Source organism: Toxorhynchites rutilus, chromosome 2 (assembly GCF_029784135.1).
Source record: "Toxorhynchites rutilus septentrionalis strain SRP chromosome 2, ASM2978413v1, whole genome shotgun sequence".
Classification (NCBI taxonomy): domain Eukaryota; kingdom Metazoa; phylum Arthropoda; class Insecta; order Diptera; family Culicidae; genus Toxorhynchites; species Toxorhynchites rutilus.
Window position 1 is genome coordinate 29,466,416 of NC_073745.1, and position 15,997 is coordinate 29,482,412.

Below are 15,997 nucleotides of genomic sequence, written 5' to 3' on the forward strand. Positions count from 1 at the left end.
AGAGGAAGACAGCCCAATGTGCCGGTGAGAGATATGTTGGCTCGGTTAGACCTTGATTACATGTCCCAAATCTATATTTTCCTTAAAGCTATCGATGTTCGTGTGTGATTATCCTTATATCCTTATATCCTTTGCGTGCAATTGGTCCCCTTGCTACAAACAGTAGAATAAGTTGAAATGTAAATAAACAATAGATATACGAATAGATTTAAGAATTGAGTGTGTGAGATTATCATTATTGTAACAATTTCCTTATATCCCATCCTTTTCCTGAACAAATATGTCACCCTACTAAACTCGAGTAGACCGCGAGTAATCGGTTTTCTACCTTACTTACCTTAGATTTAGAAAATGTTTATGTATAGTAATAAAAATATAATTAAGAATTCGGCTCCTTTAAACTTATGTAACTGAGCCTGTAAAAATAAACGAATTTAATAAAAAAAAAATACCGACCTTTAGCAATTCTGACCCGTCTAAAATTCTCAATATATGGCCGCGGATTTAATTTATTGAGAGTGTATTGAGTAACGACAAATTCAGTTTAAAAAAAAATGTATGCTCTGCATGTCCATCACATCGAAGCGCTTCTTGGCCCCTCCAACAGCCTTTTTGAAATCTTCGAAATCCACTACTCGGTCGTGTCGCATGGCAGTTTCAACAGCAGCATGAAAACTGTCAGCCGCCATGAACGTATGACCGGATTCGAAGTATTTCAATACAATCTCCTTAACGTCAACTTTATCGTCGTTAAATAGGAGAACAAGATGTAAGAAAAAGTTCCAGTACTGATACCAGGGATACTACATTACTATATACTACACACCGATGCCACTTGCTACGGCACCAATTATTTATGTTTACTTTTTTATGCTATGACACTGTCGTTTTACGCATAGTTCACAAATGTTACTTTTTGACAATTTTCACTTTTGCTTCATAAAAGAATATTTTTATGCATAATCTTTTGGAAAAACACAAAAAACTTATTATTTGTTCCCAGTATTAAAGAAAACAAAATCAAGTTCAACTGTCCCATGTTGATATTCTACGCATAACTGTCCCACCATGCATTTTAAGCATCTAATCCACCTAGATTGCTTCAATTGAGGGAATCTCTTCACATTTCATTAAACAATAGCTTAGTGCTTATGAAAAACCCGGTGTATTGCTAAAATGAAATGCTTGAAGCTTCTGCTAGACAAATGTGTTAGAAAACTTTGATTGCGTTTTTCTCAGTTGCTGATTTCGGAACATGGCACAACTATGCGTAGAACGGCAGTACAGGTGTTCAAAAATCCCTCAAAAATTTCGACCCTTTACTTCTCATTCTTGACAAAGGATCAATTCTTGAAATTCTTTTTACAGAGAAACTTCGATATAACGTACCCTCGTTATAACGTACCCTCGATATAACCCTCGATACACATTACCAAAGTCCAAAAAATAATTTTTTGAATACTTTTTTCTGAAAGAACAATAAATTATCTGTATTTTGATACTAAAGCTTGTGCTTCAGGTATTGTCCTCAAGTTTCCGCCCAGAAGGTACGCACTATGCAAAACGAAACTAGAAGTTCGTGAGGATATTACTTCAGTTGCCACGAGTGAGAATTTTCGGCGTGTGAAATAAAAACACAAACAAATTGCTTAAGCGATTTTTGCGACGTTCCAATTGTTCAGTGGAAAAACGAGAGGCAAAATGCTTAAAAACCCACCGCGCACAATCGAACGCGGTTTGTTGTAGGTGTTATTTTTTGTTGAATATTTTCTCATAGGAATGAGATTTTTGCAAAAGTGATCCGTCGCAATGGTTAACACCGTATCGTTACTAATATGCGATGTGTCGGCACAGTAGGTAATAACTAATTTGATTCTCCCATTGTTTGAATCAATACACGATTATACTCTCGTTTTGGTGAACGACTGACCTAAATTAAAAAACTTTGTTGTCTTACTGGAGAGATTGTTGTGTTTTATCGAGTGCCTTCTGAGGAGATACGTGACGAATAAATGTTTTTATGGCTGATCAACGTCGTAAAAATTGCATTGCAATGTCTTATAGTCATAATCCTTTATATTGTCTTGAATTTCCCCATCAATTTTAATCGTCCTTGACATATCATCTTCCTCGAAAGTTTGTGGTCTTACTCATTTGACAACAATCCAGATCTGTTGACGCCCACCCGTTCTGTCCATTGATCGCATAAGGAAGGTTTTTGATATCTCTTTTTTTCGATTTTTTATGAGCTTCTGAACAGCGATTTTGCATGAAAAATAACTCATTTTTAACAAAAATGGCCGCCATTTTGGAATTTCAAAATTTTTTTTTTCAGATTTTTTTCAAAACTCCTTATGTAACGCTTCAGGTATTGTCCTAAAGTTTCAAAATATTTATTGGAATTTGTTCTACGACACCCCGTTGCTTCAGAACCGATACCACCAGCAAGGTACCGATTTTCAGACAGCATCCACGCATCCAATAGTCACAAGCGTAATAATAATTATTCGTGCACTCAAAAAATGGGAAATACATCTTTAAATATACCGTTAACAATAACCAAAATACCCGAACACTTAACTTCATTCGTAACATCCGAAAAAAAATCCAAGAAAATTCATTATTTTTCGACCTTCTAGACAGGGGTCTCCCATGAAATGGAATTGAAATTTAATTTCTGCGCAATTCAGTTATTTTCTAAATTATTCTAATAAAATAAGAAAAAATGTCCACGTGGACAACAGGGGCGGGATATGAAAATGTCCACGCTTGTCCACAGAGGGGGAGGGGGGAGTCTAAAATCGTGCTTTATCTGTCCACGTGGTATGTGGACAGCCCCTTAGATAAAATTATAGTGCCATATAAGAGGTAAAAGGTTGCTATTTGTTTTCAGAATAATGGTTTTTATTTCTCTATGTTTGCCAACGCGCGCGGGCTCAAACTATTGCAGACTTCACAATTAGTTTTTAAATTTAATTGAATAACTAAGATATATATAAAAGCAAAAAAAAATACCATCATCACTGTTGACAGCATGCGACGAGAGTTGAGGTTGAAGTAGCTTCCCAGAAGCTCGAGCGAAAAAATGTTGTTCAACTAGGCACGAAACTGTACGCGGGCACTCCGACAAGGAAAACGTGGTTGTAAAACCTTTGGAAAACTGAAGAAATTTGATTTTGGTATATCCTGCTGCTACGATAGTTTTATTCAGACTGAGTGATCGATACAATGGATTCTATTTTTTTATAATTGTTATTTGCATATGTATGCGTGCAAACAGTGATAGGAAGTAGATTGACGCGAACTATTACGTTACGTTGATGGATTACGTTTTATAGCAAACAAATTTCCTACACTACAATTAATTCTACGACAAATTCATTTAGGATACAATTCATTTTAGGTATTTTATAATTTCAAATTAGGGTAATAAATTTCTGCCCTCAACAGACCGGGCCGCGTTGAACCAATCGGGTTCAACTATTCTCGATGCTTCGATGTGCCATCCTCGACGACCTGGGTTTCATTGGCAGCTTGGTCTTCGTCGCTAGTACGGGTTTCCTCGTTGACGTCCTCCACCGTGTCGATTGGTAACACACTCACTTCTGTGATTGCTCGCTTGAAGAGACCACGACTGGTTCGCACAAGGACAACGCGTACCAATCCATCAGATCCGACGACAGCTTCGATGATCCTCCCAAGAGGCCATGCGAATGGAGGAAAGTTGGGCTGTTTGAGAAGAACGACGTCACCAGGTTTGATGTTCTTGGTAGCGCCCCTCCACTTCGAGCGCTGGTGTAAGCGGGTCAGATAGTCTCTGGACCAGCATTTCCAGAAGTTTTGAACAGCACAACGCATTTCCTGCAAACGAGACGTTTTGGTTATAGTGACGTTGGACTCATCGGGCTCGAGAATGGAAAACATCGGTTCCCCTATGAGAAAATGGCCGGGCGTCAATACGGAGAGGTCGTTGGGGTGGTCTGTAAGGGGAGTGAGAGGCCGGGAGTTGAGGATGCTTTCGATGTGAGTGGCAGCAGTTGTTAGCTCGTCTATCGTATATGACGAATTTCCAAAAATCCGTCGAAAATGATGCTTGAAAGATTTAACCCCAGCCTCCCACAACCCCCCGAAGTGTGGTGACCGAGCTGGGATAAAGTTAAAGGTGATTCCAGAGTCGAGGCAGTATCTATCCCATTTATCGGTTTGGAACTGCTGCCTGTAACGGTTTTGAAGTTCACGCATCTCGCGATCGGCCCCGACGAAAGCTGTTGCATTGTCGCACCGGAGCTCGATTAACCGTCCACGTCGAGCAACAAACCGTTTTATCGCGTTAATGCATGCGGCGGACGACAAGTCGGGGACGATTTCGACGTGAACCGCTTTCACCGACAGGCAAACGAACACGGCGACATACATCTTGACGCTAGCCCCTCTCCCATACAACGGACGAACGTTAAATGGCCCACAATAATCCAATCCCACCTTCGAAAACACTCGAGCAGGAGTAACTCGCACCGCTGGGAGTGGTGCCATTTTTTGTGTGCCAGGAGGAGGTGAGCAACGAAAGCAAGTAATACATGTTCTAACGATTCGACGCACTAATTGCCTCCCCCGTAAAGGCCAGAATCGTTGCCGTATCGTTGAAAGCAGTAGTGATGGCCCTGAGTGCGCAGTACGTAGATGCAATGATCGAGCAATTAACCAGCTCAAATGATGTTTTGCCGGGAGCAACAAGGGGAACTTTGTATCATATGGACCATCCATGTTTGCCAAACGACCATCCAGGCGAAGTAACCCATTGTCATCGAGGAAAATATTGAGATTCTTAAGAGGCGATTTAGAATCACTGACGACATCACGTTTGAAATCCTGATTTTTAGTAGTTAATTGATTTATTTCACTGGAAAAAGTAGTTACCTGTGCCAAGCGAATAAGTGATTTGAGAGCCCCTTCGATTTCTGCTGGAGTCAGTCTGCCAATGGTACGTTCCTTAGCCTCCCTTCGTATATTGTAAGAGAATCGCTTGCACCATGCGACTGTTCTCAAGAGCTTCCCCAGGTCGGAAAATTTGGAGATAATAGAATCATCGACCTCCAGGCAGCCTCATGCGACAATTTGGCGTGCTTCGGAATTTACTTCCGAGATCCGAGAGGGCGTAGAGTTAGGCAGTGTTTCAGGCCAGCAGGTAACCGGATGCTTGAGAAATGGTGGCCCATACCACCATAGGATATCTTCCCTTAATTGACTAGGGCGTATCCCACGTGAAATGCGATCAGCTGGGTTGTGTTCCGTTGGAACATGTCGCCATTCGGAACCCTTGGTGAGTCGTTGCACCTCGGCGATACGGTTAGAGGTAAACACTTTCCAATTGGACGGCGGAGCACGAAGCCAATACAGCACTACTGTCGAATCTGTCCAAAAGGTAACTGGTCCCGAGAAGTCCGTCTCATTTCGTAATTTGTTCACCAATTGACTTCCAACCACCGCTGCACAGAGCTCGAGACGTGGCACCGACAATCCGCGCAATGGGGCAACTCGAGCCTTGGTAACCAAAAGATGGCTGGTAAGATGCTCCTCTCCATCAGGACCAACGACATAAACACAGCAGCCATAGCCCTTTTCAGAGGCGTCACAAAAACAGTGGAGCTGGTAGTTGCGGTCTGGATTTGATAGAACACGACGAGGAATATCAAGCTGTTTGAGGAGGCCCAGCTCTTTTCGAAATTCCATCCACCACTCACTGTCTTTTGGAGAAAGTTCTTCGTCCCATGAGATGTTTTTGGCCCAAAGTTGTTGGACGAACATTCTAGCGCTAATCACTATTGAGCCAAGCAGACCTAGAGGGTCAAACAGTTGAGCAGTCTCAGACACAACAATGCGTTTGGTCACAATTCGCAAGTCTGCTAGTTGCGGGACCTTAAAGCCGAAACAATCGCTTTGTGGACTCCATAGAAGACCTAGAGCAGTCACCGTCGAACGACATAATTCCATCTGAGGCGCACTTTCCCACAGGTCAGTGGGGACGTGTCTTAGGACGGCTTGGTTATTGCTACTCCATTTTCTGAGCGAAAATCCTCCTAGATCGAGTAGCTCCCGTAGTTGGCGACAAATTTCGGTGGCTTCTTCGAGGCTGTCACTCCCAGCGAGAACATCGTCAACATAGAAACGACTCCTCACAATTTCCACAGCGAGCGGGTAGTTTTGTCCCTCATCTTCGGCGAGCTTGATGAGTACTCGAGCGGCTTGGTACGGTGAACACGCAAGTCCATAGGTCACCGTCTTCAGCTGGTACACTTGTAGTGGCAACGAGGGATCGCGTCGCCAGACGATCTTCAAATATCGCGATCTTCTGGATGAACCCACATTTGGCGGAACATTTTTTCCGCATCCGCAGTGAAGACGTACTGCGGCATCCGGAAATTCAACACGGTGGATAGCAGTGGTGGCTGGACCGTGGGACCAGTGTGAAGGACGTCGTTGAGGGAAAGAGCACCGGTTCCCTTGCTGCTAGCATCGTAGACAATTCGAGTTTTTGTTGTACTGCTTTCCGGACGATGAACAGCATGGTGGGGAAGGAAATATTGTGGGCCCGCGTCGCGTGAACCAACTTCCATGTGCCCTAATCGTTCGTACTCGTCCATGAATTTTACGTAGGCGTCTTGCAGATCCTTGTCCCGAACAAACCGCTTCACCATAAGCAGCAAACGTCGAACTGCTTGGTCGAAGGCGTCACCCAACAGGGGAGCCATCGATTCCCGGAAGGGCAAGCGAACAATGTATCGTCCCTCAGTATCGCGTGACACGGTTTGCAGAAAGTGGTTTTCGACATCCTGTTCAGCTGGGGTGAGAGACTTGCCAACGTCAAAGTTCTCTACTTCCCACATCTTCTCGAGTTGAACGTTTAAATCAGCTTCAGTGGCCACATGGCATGCCACCGTCTTGACCATGTTTGTTGAATACTTGCCGCATACGACGTAACCAAGCAAAGTTTTCTGCAACGTAGGATAATTATCAGCCAAAATCATTTGATGGGATTCTATCAGCATGAAGAAAAGTTCGGCCCCAACAATCAAATCCACTCCATGGCTAATATTGAACTTTGGGTCCGCCAATGGTAAATTTCGTGGAATGTTCCACCGCGAGATATCAACATGGCAACTAGGAAGACTCACAGTTAGTTTCGGGAGCACTAAACAATCTATATCCTGTACGAATTTTCCGAATCGAGAAGCGAGAGCAACCTGCACACTATAACGTACACTGACTGTTGCTTGACCAATTCCGCTTACGGGTATATTGATGCGAGTGCGTTTCAATCCCAACTTCTGACATAATGACTCCGATATGAAGTTGGATTGCGACCCACTGTCGAGCAAGGCTCTGGCATAGTGGCCAATACCATTGGCGTCCTGTACTCGTACTAACGCAGTGGATAAAAACACCATTGTTTCTCGAGGTTTGGCTATCGAATTGGGCAACATCGTGCTATCGTAAGAGCAAGAAGGAAGTGGTTCATTAGATTCAGACGGATAAACCGACGACGAGAGAGAGGGGCTATTAACGGCGCGCGAATGCGGAAACGATACAACTACCGACGACGACCCATTTGCCTGTGGTGAGTTATGTGAGTGCACCACCGATGGTGCTACCGATCTCGGAAACAAGTTTCCCGCATGTGGGACGATGTTATCTGCTGAACCAACTGCTATGCAAGTAGTGGATGTAGAAGCCTCTTCGTCTACTACGCTCGGAACGGATGTAACGGGAGGAAGGTGTAGTAAGCTGTGGTGTCTCTTTGCACAGGTCCGACACAAGCTACTGCGACAGTCTTTAGCCAAATGACCTCCACGCAGACAGTTAATGCAAAGTTGATGCTTCTTGACAAAGTCCAATCGAGTTTTCGGAGATAGATTCAAAAATGACTCACACTGAGAGATTGCGTGAGGCTGTTTACAGTTGGGACACTTTACCACACGCTCAGAAACAACGTGAGAGGAAGATTTGCCACGGTTGGGCTTGATGGAACTTGTCACTGGTTGACTTAAGTTTGGCTTACACATCTGAAGTGTGCGTGATCGTTTCAAAATGAAGCTCAACAGGTCTTTATACTGTGGGACGGCATTTTCGTCACACTGTCCTTCCCATTCCATCAACGAATTATCGTCGAGCAAACTACTCAATCGCTCCACTACGAATGAATTCCAATGCGCTTCGGGCGCTTCCAATTTGTCTAAAATGCTCACATGTCGATTAAACTCATCAGCCAACTCGGCGAGGGCTGAAGCTGATTTCCTTTTTACGTTGGGAACCTTCAAAATCGCTGACATATGCTGCTTCACGAGAAAATTTCTGTTTTCATACCGGTCGCAGATCGTTTTCCATACGACGGGGTAATTATCTGCAGTGATCGCCAACGACGAGATCAAACGAGATGCTTCACCTTGCAATGAGCTGCGCAAGTAGTGAAGCTTCTGAACTGACGACAATTGTGTATTGGTGTGCACCAGAGATTTAAACAAATCACGGAACTCGACCCATTCATCCGATTTGCCTCCGAATTCAGGGATTTTTATTTCTGGAAGCTTCACTGAAATGGATTGGGTAGTATGTGGTACACTTCGAGATGGTGGAGGTAGATCGGGAGAAGATGGGTGTGCAGCAGCAGGGCGCGGTAGCTTGCTAACCAAAGATGCTTTCAGCTCAAAGTATAAATTTTGAAACTCCTGACGAGTCTCCGAGAACCCGTCCTCCTGATCCTCTAACGCTTCAATATCATCCTCCGTGTCCTTGAATTTATCCCACAAATGATCTAACCTTTCAATACGAATCGGTACTTGATTAACTTGAGTAGCCTCGAACGTTTCATTGAACTTCTGGATAAGTAAAGCAGACCCAAGTAAGTTCTCCCGTTTACGATGCAGATTTTTCAGTTGAACAGACTTCCGAATAAATGATTTTTTGTTCGAACTCATCTTCATATAGTGTAGATTGAGAGTACCCACCAATTTCGATGACTCACTTACGAAGTCCACGTGGTGATCGTAACCTCAACTTACGAAACAGGTTCAGATCCAGCGAACCTTCCGGAGTTTTTCTTCCTGGTGACTTGCAGAGCACGTGCGACGAGAGATTTGGAGCAGCCTATCGGCCAACGAGAGTGACGAGATCCAACGTGCGATTTCACCGACGGCTGAAGATCCGGAACGATATGCTTCTTCGAACGACGAGTGGGAATTCCTCCCGGGTTTCGGCACCATATGTTGACAGCATGCGACGAGAGTTGAGGTTGAAGTAGCTTCCCAGAAGCTCGAGCGAAAAAATGTTGTTCAACTAGGCACGAAACTGTACGCGGGCACTCCGACAAGGAAAACGTGGTTGTAAAACCTTCGGAAAACTGAAGAAATTCGATTTTGGTATATCCTGCTGCTACGATAGTTTTATTCAGACTGAGTGATCGATACAATGGATTCTATTTTTTTATAATTGTTATTTGCATATGTATGCGTGCAAACAGTGATAGGAAGTAGATTGACGCGAACTATTACGTTACGTTGATGGATTACGTTTTATAGCAAACAATTTTCCTACACTACAATTAATTCTACGACAAATTCATTTAGGATACAATTCATTTTAGGTATTTTATAATTTCAAATTAGGATAATAAATTTCTGCCCTCAACAATCACCATAGTCTTGGCAAGAAAAATCACGGACACACATACACTCAAAAGACAATAATTTCCTCGTTTTATGAAATAATGAAATAATGATGATGATCAGCTCAAACAGCTCACTGGTTAGTATGATGTAATAAACTCAGTAACTCAATTATTATCAATAAGATAACTCGTCCCGCTCAAGCCTTTGTAGGGGAAAGAGGTGGGACCATCATCATCATTATTTTTCTAAAAATGGCGAATGTATGTGCTAATGTATGGAAATTAACTCAAACTCATAATCGCACGCTGGTTGAAATCTCTATTCGATTTCGAAGGCATTGGCCTTCCTAATAGTTGGCATTTCCTAATTCCATCATTATTATGGTATCCCTTGTTGATTGCAACTATTGTTTAGTGTCTTTAGTCTCATCCACGAATTTTTTTTTTTTGTGTTTTCGGAAGGCATATTTTCCTTTTTTTCATTAAGTGGTTTTTAAAATCGTTATTTTTAGAAATTTAATGGTTTCTAAATTTCCTACACAGATAACTTTCTTAGTTTTTTACTGGGATTGACGTCGGAAGTTGTGGAGGAATATCAATAAGTTTTGAGTAATTGTAATGTAATCATGTGCGAACTTCATGTGTCTTGAGCTCTGTTTTGGCAAAACTTGCATCCTCAATTCTATACCATTTTGTTGGCACTTTGCTTCATATTTTCCTTCAGTATGATCGAGTAAACATTTGATCCAATACACCATCGATGAAAACCAAATTCCTCAAACATGCACCCTCATATCATCCCTCCACCATCACCATGTTTAAACACTGCTTTTGGATTTTTTTACGTTTAATTCAACGTTAGCTTCCTCCATACGAAACGATAACCATTGGAGTCAAAAATATCAAATTTGGACCCATCTATGGAAATAACATCTTACCAGTCAACTTTGATGTGTTTCATACTGTTTGGAATAATCATTTTTTGCTGAGAAACGGTTTGTCCCTCTGTGCTCGGGCACTCAAGCTGCCCTTCCTAGGCACATAACAAACTTTTTGTTCGCTTAATTCGGTTTCTATCGATGGTGTAATGGATCAGAATGTTTACTTGAACATCCTAAAGGTGTAGTATGTAGCAAAGTGTGAACAAAATGAGATGGAATCGAGGATTCATGTTTTGCCAAGACAATGACCCAGAGCTCAAGACATATGAAGTTCGCACATCAATCCCATTAAAAAACTAAGGAAGTTACCTGTGTAGGAAATTTAGAAACCATTAAATTTCTAAAAATAACGATTTTAAAAACCACTTAATGAAAAAAATTATAAATATACCTTCTGAATACACCAAAAAACTCGTAGATAAGGCTAAGCAGCTAAAGATAGTTGCAATGAACAAGGGATACCATAATAAAGATGGAATTAGGAAATGCCAACTATTAGGAAGGCCAACGCCTTCGAAATCGAGTAGAGATTTCAACCAGCGTACGATTATGAGTTTGAGCTAAATTTCATACATTAGCAGATACATTCGCCATTTGTAGAGAAATAAAAACCATTATCCTAAAAACAGATAGCAAACCTTTTAATTCTCATATGACACTATAATTTTATCTGAATAGAATGTTCCGAAAGCTTGTTTTCGACTTTCAAAAGAAGGGAAAAGAGATGTCTCGCATTCGCTTACCATTCCACTCCTCCTCCCTAAAATTGTTCACGTGGTATGTGGACAACCTCTTACGCATTGTTTTGGTTTCTTAACCCTCCTGTACTCGCGTGCAAAATCGTAGCACGTATACTCACGCACGGTGTCACAGACCCAAAATTGAACTTCTCTGTAATGTTGCCATTGTGTATTTTTCAGGCTTTATTGGCATTTATTTGAAGAAGATGGTATGATTGAATGAAAAAACTCCGAAAAGAATGTTTTCTTCGTCTTTATTATATTTTAATAGTCATCTAATTCAGCCTCCTCAAAACAGAGTAATTTTTGATACTCCAACACAAATATCGAAATTTGAATTTTTCACTTTTATTAATTAAAAGTAAGCAACTGAATATAATTCATGCAAGTATAAAGAATTATAAAATAAAATAAAAACGTATTAATCGATTGTGGTTTCATTGGAGTAAGAATAAGAACATAGCATAACTCCATGCTCGAAACAAACATATTTTCACATTTCATGCAGTTGTCGCATGTTTTTCGGGTCTTTTATCTAAGAGAAGAATGTATAACGACCTTCTAGATAATTACCAGATGATAAAGGTTCTGGAATATAAAGTTTGCATATTTCTAATATTCTTTGTCTGTGTATTCTTCTTTTTATATTTTCTTTTTCTTGTTTTCTTGTCGATATTGTTCATTATAAAAAAATATCCCCGAAACTGTAATTGTTAAAAATTACCATAAGCCTCCGAGTAGTTTATAGTTTACTGTTTACAATTCTTCCACAAGTGAAAGTCTTTCACAAGTGTGTATATGTATGTCCATTATATTTAGCGAATAACTATACGAAAGTCAAACATTTATATTTTGCTTTTGAACGTATGAATCTAACGACGAATATATCGAGGAATAGTTAATATATGGATCCGTTCAATCCATTTACAAAAGGGACTGAAATCAAAAAAGAATAGTCCGGTAATGATCTTAGGTATTATATTCTATAAATATTCCACGCCACTAACATTAATTTATACATTTCATTCAACAATATTCTAGAATATGAAAAAAGGCACTAATCCGAAAAAGTTACACCTATACTCGCGTCGGTGTGTTAGACCGAAAGTGTTAAAAAAGTGGCACATGTCCCCTTTGCACCAACACATGCGACACGCTAAACGATGACGAACGACGAATAACGAAGCTAGAGAGAATCGCAAAGTCGTAGTGTTGATATTTTCTGAGAAATGAACGAATTATTGATTTCTCGGTCTGACAGACCAATGCGCGAGTATACACTGAGAGTAATATTTAGTAAATATAACGAATTTTTTGGTAAATAATACCAATCTATAGTCATTTTCGACCGTACTAATAAACACGTATGTCAAGCAGAACCATATTCGTAAGCCCAATATCGGCTACATTTTCCCGCTGAAAATGCACGTCTCAGAATTATATCCATATTATATTTCCGTATTGCATTATGGCAACAATGAAAATGGTTAATACGCGTTTTTCTCACCAGTTTTCAGATGACATTATTCAGGTTTACAAATGTTATCGAGTAAAATGTACTAAACTCTTGTAGGGATGCGGGTTTGTTAACAATATGTACAAAAAATTTGTACATTCTACTAATTTTGAATTACCAAATGTATTTGGTAGTTTTCGACTGGGGATTTTTCTAAGTGTAGGAGTGTTAAAAATTCAAATGTGATTGTTTTAATTATTTTTCTGAGTGTGGTTAGAACCCACGAAATGAAAAACTCTCGTGAAAAGCAAGATGCTAAACTATAGGTGTTTCGTTCTTGACACTTTCATGACAATACGTGAGACGAGTTGCGAGACGTAGCTTTCTGCATTGTTTACTTTTTGTTTGGTTGTGTCGTTATGGTTTCATATCAACTCGGTGAGAAAAACAACTGAAGAAAGAAATAAGCAAATATATATTCGTGAAAAATAGTGTACTAGAGCTGCAATAAGGTATTTATATTACATATTATTCAATAGTTTTGGGGGACAGTGAGGATTTGAAGAGCTTGTGAGTGTGATTAAAGTGCTATAAGTCTAAGAAATCTGTTGTCCAACTCCTCCACAGATAATCGTTCATCTCGCGGTTCTCTATCATGCCAAAATTATATTGTGAATATCTTATTTTCTTCAGATGCCGTATTATTGTGCAGTAAAAGGATGCGGAAACAACCATGTGAAGAAGCCATACCAGCTGCTACTGATTATTTTCCTGTAATATATGGAAAATTAGCAACACAAAAGTAAAATTAATTCAAAAAGTAAACACGAACCTGTTGCAATCATCGTCAACCTCCTTGTGCTCTAGCATTTGAGCAAAACCAATTACTTTCAACAACTCTTTCCGGATCTTCTGGCGTGATCGATAGTCGTGATTCCAACAGTTTATTTCACCTGTAATATATTAGCAACACAAAAGTCCACTAATTTGAAAAATAAACACGAACCTGTTGCAATCATTGTCAACCTCCTTTTGCTCTAGCAAAACCAATTACTTGTAACAGCCCTTCCGGATCTTCTGGATCTGGTAATCTCGCAATCAGCGCTATTTCTTGTCACCGTCGCCGTAAGTACTTTTTTCCCCGCCGATAGGATCCAAACAGAAGTACATCTTGCTTGGAAAAAAAGCATTGATTGCGCGGCTAGAAGCTAAAACATACTCAAAACATCCTTCTGCACTGTTTTTAATTCGACCGCTGATTGTAGATATCTGAAAAAGTAGAAGCAATTATGAGAAATTGTTATACGAAAAAATCCAGAAAATTACCTACCTACAGTAAAGCGCGAGCAGCTATTTTGCCGACGAATGCATTTGTCACCAAAAGATATGATATGTTTTGTAAACAAATTTGTTTTTTCACGAGCAATGGCCGAACAGCAATTTTGACATTGCGGTCCACCTATAGTATAGCACCTTGGTGAAAAGTAGTATAGCTCCCGAGTGACAGCTACAATCAGCTGTGCACTTCATAATATTTACATCATACCACGCAAAATTCGACTGCATTCTGTGTCGACTAATCCTTTTGTCATAAATTTCGTCTCAATTTTATTTGTTTGCACAATAATCACACCGGAAATGAGTGACAAGCCAACGGATGCGCCGGAGCACTGTCCGGGAACGCAGAGTGCCGACGCAGGTAAAGTGTCAGCCTGTGCGGGCTGTCCAAATCAGCAGATTTGCGCGACCGGACCAAAAGGTCCCGACCCTTCGATAGCACTTGTGAAGGAAAAGCTGCACGAAGTGCGCAATAAGATTCTGGTGCTCTCTGGAAAGGGTGGCGTGGGGAAAAGCACCGTCACAGCACTGCTAAGCCGAGCGATGGCTCAGCTCAATCCGGACCAGAACTATGGGGTGTTGGATATCGATATATGTGGACCCTCACAGCCTCGCGTTCTCGGAGTACAAGGTGAGCAGGTACATCAGTCTGGATCTGGCTGGTCCCCGGTATTCGTCGAGGACAACCTTAGTCTTATGTCAATTGGTTTCCTACTGGGAAGCCCAGATGATGCAATCATTTGGCGTGGACCAAAGAAGAATGGAATGATTCGTCAGTTTCTGACCGAGGTAGACTGGGGTCAGCTGGATTACTTGATACTGGACACACCGCCGGGTACATCGGACGAGCACTTGTCCGCGACCACCTTCCTCAAGGAAACGGACGGCAGCTGGGGTGCAGTGCTGGTCACCACACCGCAGGAAGTTGCACTGCTTGATGTACGCAAAGAGTTCACATTCTGCAAAAAGATGGGAATCCCCGTTGTGGGTGTGGTGGAGAATATGTCGGTGTTTGTATGCCCCAAGTGCACCACTGAATCGGACATATTCCCCGCGAGAACGGGTGGGGCGGAAAAAATGTGCACTGAAATGGAGGCGACTTATTTGGGGAAGTTGCCGTTAGATCCTCGCTTGGCAAAGTGCTGCGACGAGGGCAAGGATTTCATTACCGAGCATTCCAAGAGTCCGACCGTTGTTGCGCTGCATCAGATTGTGGTTAAAGTGCAGGACTTTTTTGAGAAGTGAATGAGTTTGCATACGTTTAGTATTATGTACGCTGTTTGGTTATTCTTATTAAAACAGAGATCTTAGACTGGGTACATTTTGCTGTCTGAAAGATATCCGAACGCTAGAAGTCCTGATATTTCTGTCTTTGAATTTTCTTTGTGGGGCTTAATCGAGTGTTATCGATATGTGTATCATCGATAAGACTCGGCGTTCAAAACCAAACTACAGTGCTTTCCATAACGATGCGACTAGTCTTGATTATTCGTTTCCACGCGTTTTAAGTAGAGAACCCTTAAGCGAACGATGAAAATCGATGAATTGTGACACGAAAACAAACAAAAGATCCAAATAGAACGCTTCTGTTGACACGCGCGGTGAATTCGAGATAAAGTATGTGAATATTCCATTTCAAAAGATACGACCACTTGGTTCGCTTATTCCATTATTAAGAGATTCATTAATGGTGTTGGCATTGGTGATGGACGACGAGACTTATCTCACCCAGGATGGTAACGACTGGCAGGACACTTCGTATTTTACTTCCCCACGAATTAAGAAAGCTCCGAAGTGAAGTTTATTTCACACACCAAGATCCCAAAGAAGGTGCTGTTGTGACTGACAATCAGCAAGAAGG

At 41.3% G+C, this 15,997-nt stretch overlaps 3 protein-coding genes and 1 long non-coding RNA gene across 4 annotated transcripts; 1 reads left to right on the plus strand and 3 right to left on the minus strand.

Moving 5' to 3' along the window:
• Positions 1-3,480: 3,480 nt before the first annotated feature.
• Positions 3,481-4,416, minus strand: LOC129765626 (uncharacterized). Its single transcript, XM_055766038.1, has one exon. The coding sequence runs from the start codon at positions 4,414-4,416 to the stop codon at positions 3,481-3,483; it is 936 nt and encodes a 311-aa protein (XP_055622013.1).
• A 687-nt stretch (positions 4,417-5,103) lies between these two features.
• LOC129765627 (uncharacterized) lies at positions 5,104-8,972 on the minus strand. The gene is made up of 2 exons (XM_055766039.1): positions 6,406-8,972; positions 5,104-6,349 (listed from the first exon to the last, which is right to left on the minus strand). Exons 1-2 carry the CDS (start codon positions 8,970-8,972, stop codon positions 5,104-5,106), a joined length of 3,813 nt encoding a protein of 1,270 aa, XP_055622014.1.
• Positions 8,973-13,269: 4,297 nt separating this feature from the next.
• Positions 13,270-14,276, minus strand: LOC129767588 (uncharacterized). The gene is made up of 4 exons (XR_008741544.1): positions 14,129-14,276; positions 13,805-14,067; positions 13,631-13,751; positions 13,270-13,569 (listed from the first exon to the last, which is right to left on the minus strand). It is a non-coding gene; the product is annotated as an uncharacterized LOC129767588 (long non-coding RNA).
• A 33-nt stretch (positions 14,277-14,309) lies between these two features.
• LOC129767587 (cytosolic Fe-S cluster assembly factor NUBP1 homolog) lies at positions 14,310-15,448 on the plus strand. Its single transcript, XM_055768631.1, has one exon. It carries the CDS (start codon positions 14,437-14,439, stop codon positions 15,379-15,381), a length of 945 nt encoding a protein of 314 aa, XP_055624606.1. The 5' UTR covers positions 14,310-14,436; the 3' UTR covers positions 15,382-15,448.
• Positions 15,449-15,997: the final 549 nt, after the last annotated feature.